The sequence below is a fragment of the Nicotiana attenuata genome, unplaced genomic scaffold (genome assembly GCF_001879085.1).
Source record: "Nicotiana attenuata strain UT unplaced genomic scaffold, NIATTr2, whole genome shotgun sequence".
Lineage (NCBI taxonomy): Eukaryota > Viridiplantae > Streptophyta > Magnoliopsida > Solanales > Solanaceae > Nicotiana > Nicotiana attenuata.
In genome coordinates, this window is record NW_017676372.1 from 16,532 (window position 1) to 22,829 (window position 6,298).

At 35.0% G+C, this 6,298-nt stretch overlaps 1 protein-coding gene and 1 long non-coding RNA gene across 2 annotated transcripts; both read left to right on the forward strand.

Annotated features, from left to right (window-relative positions):
• The first annotated feature begins 432 nt into the window (after window positions 1-432).
• LOC109220965 lies at window positions 433-1,889 on the forward strand. The gene is made up of 4 exons (XM_019385434.1): window positions 433-546; window positions 750-1,244; window positions 1,340-1,504; window positions 1,608-1,889. Exons 1-4 carry the CDS (start codon window positions 433-435, stop codon window positions 1,887-1,889), a joined length of 1,056 nt encoding a protein of 351 aa, XP_019240979.1.
• Window positions 1,890-2,445: 556 nt separating this feature from the next.
• On the forward strand, window positions 2,446-3,491 carry LOC109220966. The gene is made up of 2 exons (XR_002067181.1): window positions 2,446-2,541; window positions 3,076-3,491. It is a non-coding gene; the product is annotated as an uncharacterized LOC109220966 (long non-coding RNA).
• The last annotated feature ends 2,807 nt before the right edge of the window (window positions 3,492-6,298 follow it).

Consider the following 6,298-nt stretch of genomic DNA (forward strand, 5'->3'; position numbering starts at 1 on the left):
TTCAAAATATAATAAAGTAGATAAAAAATGTAACTACTGGTTTAACCTTTTTTTTTAAAAAAAATGATTGGCTTGATTGGAAAAAATTAGAATACACCCTGTTAAAGGTGAGATTCGATCTCGAGACGCCTGCCTCATACATACGCTTACTTAACCAACGTACCGATTATAACTTTGATGCGTTTTAGACGTTCATTTATATACATTGAAATTCTAAATGAGGGCTGTATACATATCTACCTTGGGATTGTTTAATCGATACCCCCAAAATTTCGCTTTTGGAGTTGATCCGCCCATGGTCTTTTGGCGCTCCATCTTCAAAATTTCAACAGGTTTCTCGCTTCTTCCTCTTCTTCTTTTTCCATAATCGTAATCTTAACTTTCGTTTATCCTACTCTTCATCGTTTTGCCTATAATCATAAGCCTAATATGATGGCTCCAGTCGGAAGAAAAAATTGCATTAGAACTTTACCTTTGGATATACTAGGCAACCTTCCTGATGATGTTATTGATCATATTCTTATACGGATGCCTTTACAAGATGCTGTTAGAACGAGCATCTTATCAAGGAAATGGAGATATACTTGGTGTAGAATTCCACAACTAACTCTTGATCGAACCCTTTGGAAAATGCACCAACCTGCTTACTTTGAAACTATAATCTGCCATATTTTGAACCATCATCGAGGACCTGTTAAACACTTTACCCTCTTAATTTCGTATTCGGAGCAATTTTCTTATTTTTACAGCTGTTAGGGTTTCTCATTGAAAATGGTATTGAACATCTCAATATTAAATTTCCGTATAGGACGACACCATACAAATTGCCTGCTTTATTTTTCAAATGTGTGCTTTTGAGGCACCTATCTCTTGAAGATTGTTCAATAAACCATCCGACAGCCTACACAGGATTTGATAGGTTACTTTGCCTTAAGCTATACAATGTTACAATCGAGTACACATTGTTTGGAACCTTAATCTCTCAGTGCCCGTTGCTCGAGCAATTGGTGCTTTTGCTCTCAGATAATCAGTCTGGTGTCATTTTTATTGATGCCCCCAAATTGAAGTCCCTTGACTTCACATGCAGAGTATGGGCTATCAGTTTAAGAAATGTTCCTCTTCTGGCACAAGTATCGTTTGCTTTTAGGGGAGTCTTAGTCCTGGAAGCAATACCTGACTATACTAGGGTTCTTGAGTCTTTATCTACGGTGGAGCATCTCCATTTGGATAACCATAGCATCAAGGTAATGTGCTTCATAACTTCAGTCTAGTGCTTTTTCATAGATGGATTATATTGTGGTCTATGTGCCATCATTTTTATTTGGGATGTTCTTTCTAGTTAATGGCTGCAGGTGCAGGAGATGTACCGACTAATCTCCCCTTTCTTGTTGGCTGTGTCAAAAATCTTTACCTTTCTGGTCTTTATCTTGGTGAATTGTATTACGTTGCCTGTGCTTTGTCTTTGATGAAAAGCTTCCCATGTTTAGAACATATGGAAATCAAGGTTACTCTATTACTTAATCATTTGGTTATATTCTTACGTTCTCATTCCATAGTGACTTCTTAGGTGCTGAAATCATTTGGTATTTTTTTTAATTATTTCGTAGGTGGAATCTTGTTGTGTACCTATGGCACGTGATAACATTGATTTGGAAGCAAGTTTTGTAGAAACAACATTCATCAACCTCAGAAAAATTGTGATTAGGAGGCTTCGAGGGATAAGTCCTCACATGCAACTATTGAAGCTTCTTGTGGCAAAGTCTCCGGCTCTTGCGAAAATCACAATCGAGGCATTGACGAATGTAGATTATGAAGTTCTCAGATCAGCAATTGAGAATTCTGAATTTAGGTGTGCATCACCTGTTGCTGAATTTGTATTGAAATATTAATACAATTGTGCATTTTAAACAATTCTGGTAAATTGCATTTTTGGACAAATTCTGGTACATGGCATGGTTTAATTGCGTGTTTTGACAATCCTGCTATGCCATGTTTTGACAATTATGTTACATGGCGTGTTTTGACAATCATGCTATGCCATGTTTTGACAATTATGTTTGTTGGCTAGTTTTAATTTTCTTATGTTTCGTGATGTGAATCTTTCATAATGCCATGTGTGTTTGTTAAAATGACTGCTTAATGCTTCAGCTTGAAGTCACTAAGCATGGTATTTGTTAAAGTGTCATTAATGCTTAAGCTTGAAGCTTAAAAGAGAAATATCTATGTGCTCTAATTGTGCTTCTGAAGATGAGTTGATCCTTGTATTCTTTAATTCAATATTTATGTACAAAAAAATAAGTACATATTATATTCTTTAATTCAATATCAAATTCTAGAAATATTTAATAGTCCATACCCAACCACTATATATAATAGTCCATACCCAACCACTATATATAATAGTCCATACCCAACCAGACACAACTTTTAAACCCTAACTCTTACCAAAATCCTTGAACCAAACGATCCCCATCCGACGAAGATATGAATCCATCTTTTGAAGTTCTGATGAAGGATTCATACATATCGCAAGATTATATGGTAAATGAGCTCTTTTTTCATTTAAAATTCTATTTTTTTAAATGCTTGTGATTTTCGACTTGGTTTTGCAAAAGAATCAGAAACGAAATAGGTGATGTTTTGATTTGGTTTTTGAAGAGGGGCACATCTGGTTTCAACAAAAAAATTGAGTTTCAACCAAATCCAGTTTGAAACAAACAGATCTGGTTGTAATAAAATATCAAACAAACTGTTTTTTTAATTTTTTTTTTATTAATCTCTCAACCAACCAAGTATACATAAAAAAATTGAGTTTCAACAAATCTAGTTTGAAACAAACAGATCTGGTTGTAATAAAATATCAAACAAACTGTTTTTTTAATTTTTTTTTATTAATCTCTCAACCAACCAAGTATACATAAAAATTTGAGTTTCAACCAAATTCAGTTTGAAACAAACAGATCTGGTTGTAATAAAATATCAAACAAACAGTTTTTTTAATTTTTTTTTATTAATCTCTCAGCCAACCAAGCATACATATTGCATTATTTCAATTTTTTTTCTTTTTCTTTGCAGCATATTCCAAAATATTTTTACGAACACCTTCCTGAATCACATAGCACAACGGTTCTTCACTATGATGGCGAGCCTTGGTTTATGGAAATTAACATGGGTAAGCAGAGATGGTTCAAAGACGGTTGGAAATATTTTGTGATGAATAATAACATCAAGCGGGGTTGGTTAATCAACTTTGAGTTGGTCGAAATTACAGAATTCTGTGTTATCTTCCAATTGCAAGTGACAGGCCGAGGAACTCTCCAAGATCCCGTTGAAATTAACTAGTTATGTTTTGTCTTCCCAGTTTGTGTTGTTTTTAACTTTTGTTAGCTTTTTTTTAATGTAATATGTACTTTTATTTTCCAATTTGGTTATTATGTAATGTGTATTTTGATTTCGGACTCTTTTGATTTTCCAGTTATCAAATTGATATATCACTTGGTATCATTTCATTACCCTAACTACAAACCCTAACTATATAGTTGGAATGTGAATAGTTTTTAGTTCAAAAAAGGATTGGTAACCGAAATAATAAATGCAAGTCAACTAACACCAAATTTCCCCTGAAATAAATGCAATTCAACTAACATCATTAATTACGACAATTCAAACAAAACCAGATATAGTGGCCAAAAATAGGTTATTTTTTTCACTGATAGAAAATCAGGATGTTTGATACTGGCTTGGCCCCTATAAATATGGTCACATACTCAAACACTAAAGACCTAAAACACTCACATACTCAAACCTAAACTATGGATGCCTCTCCCTCAACCAAACGAGCCCTAGTTTACTCTCATACTAGCAGTGACGACATATCTTACTCTTCTACTTCCAGTGATATTGAAGAAGAGATTCCTCCAACTTTTGAAGTGATTATGACTGATTCATGCATTGACAACGACGATCTGGTTATGCATCAATATTATTGTATATAATTTTTGGATTGTGTTTAAGCTTTATATTTTCCAAAAACTTAATAGTATTGTTTCTTTTTCTTTCTTATTTCAGTATATTCCAAGAAAAATATGCAAGCATCTTCCTCCAACATTAGAACGCGCGATTTTCACCATCGTGGCAAAGAGTGGATTGTTAATATGAGCGTTGGTGATAAAAAAAGGTTCAAGGTAGGCTGGAGACTTTTTGTATTGGAGAATTTTATCAGGCGAGGTTTCGTCGTCAAATTTATGTTGGTTGATATTTCACCACTGCGTGCTATCTTCAATGTGGACGTGAAGGGAGACGGATATCCTATTTGTACTAATCCATTTTTTACTTGGTACTAGGATGTGTTTGTGTTAACTTCAAACCTTTAGTTATGTTCGTTGTACTTTTCTATGCTGAAATGTTATTTCAATCTTCATATTACATTCAATTTTTGAAAAAAATTATTTATCATTCAAAAAATTAAATTACTAGAATAATTAAAATTATTTAATAATTAATCATTAAATGCACCATGGATTTATTATCTTTAATATTTTATTGTGGATTTAGTTGTGCTACTTGTGCTTTTGATTTGCTATAACCGTTTTGATACGTTTGAAATCAATTTCAAAGATTATTTTTGTTACAACATATTTCAAACCCGGATCTTGGACTTAAAATTCAACCTAATTCTACCTAGACACTACTAAAACGGTTGGGAATAATAAATGCTTCATAGTAACTAAATGTGAGTATTTTAGTTCTTAGTTTGAACTGATTATAATGTTATGAAGTCTTTCACTTCTAATCACATTTTGTTAGTGTAGTCCGATAAAATGAAGTAACAATAAAATGAAGAAATATTTAACAATGATAATTATCATATCACACGTTTAAATTATTACAAAACAACGTCAAAAAATTCAAAAAAATCTATATCAAATCAAATTAAATAAGATTCAAACTTAAATCATCTCAAACTAAACGGTCAAGTCTTCTATCTCCCAGTCTGCTTCATCGTTAAGATCAGGCAAGCTACTGTGTGCTTGTAATGTTGCATCATCTTGCTGTATAGAGTAAATAACACTAATAAGCAATGTATTTTTCGGAAAAAAATATAATAATAATTTGTTATACTTTACCTCAATTCCTTCCGCTAGCCCAGTATTTCCACCACCTCTACCACCACCTCTACCACGGCCTCTACCACGGCCTCCACCACCACCTCTACCATCACTTCTACCACCACCTCTGCCAACACCTCTAGCACCACCTCTACCACCACCTCTACCCCTCCTATTATCTCTAACTCCACTTCCACCAGCCGTTTGTGAACTTCTAAAGTATGAATCAATTCACCCTCTATATCTATTCAACCTTGGACGTCCACGAGAAGCTACGTATCTAGGATCTCTTATATATCTTCCTTCACCATCACCCTCACCCTCACCCTCACCTTCACCCCCACCCTCACCCACACCATCATGTGTATCTTCAAATTCCCAATCTGGAATTATCATCTGATCATCATCCCAATTCAAAAGGTCATGCTCCAATCTGTTCAAATGATACTTAATATATCGCCTCATCACTTCAGTGTCCAATGCTATATCACAAACCCGTTCAAAATGCTTTAATAGTTCCCTGTACATCATGTATTCAGAAGTCATACGTGGGTAACCTCCAAGAAAGAAACGTTTCAAGTGCGGACGAACAACATCTTTTCTCCACCTTCTCAATATATACCTCTCATTAACGTTATTAATCCTCTTATGAGACAACACCTTAAGTATATGGCAGCATAGAATACCTCTTGTTTCAAACCACNAAGGCTTAAGTTGGAAAGGTCAAATGGACGTTGACTTATGAGTTAGAAGGCTCGGATGTGATTTCCGGTGATTCGGTTAGCTTCGGGGGATGATTTTTGACTTGGGAGTGCAATCAGAATTGATTTTGGAGGCCCGATGTAGAATTAGGCTTGAATCGGCGAGGTTAATATTTTGGAGAATTCCGGTGGATGGGTGAGAATTTGATCCGGGGGTCGGAATGGAATTCCGAGAGTTGCTGTAGCTTCGTTAAGTGATTTTGGATATGTGTGCAAATTTTCAGGTCATTCGGACATCGTTTGGTCGGGTTTTTGATCGAAAGTGCATTTCGGAAGTTCTTGAAGAACTTAGGCTTGAATCCGATGTGAATTGATGATTTTAGTGTTGTTAGGTGTGTTTTGATGATTGGAGCAAGTTCGTATGATGTATTGGGATATGTTGGTGCCTTTGGCTGAGGTCCCGGGGGCCTCGGGGTGGTTTCGCATGGT

Bases quoted from the DNA above. Each gene is read 5' to 3' on its own strand.
- LOC109220965 (XM_019385434.1), top strand. From the start codon at position 433: ATGGCTCCAGTCGGAAGAAAAAATTGCATTAGAACTTTACCTTTGGAT. The intron at 1,245-1,339 runs GTAATGTGCTTC...TGTTCTTTCTAG, and splicing joins TGGATAACCATAGCATCAAG to TTAATGGCTGCAGGTGCAGG. The intron at 1,505-1,607 runs GTTACTCTATTA...ATTATTTCGTAG, and splicing joins TAGAACATATGGAAATCAAG to GTGGAATCTTGTTGTGTACC.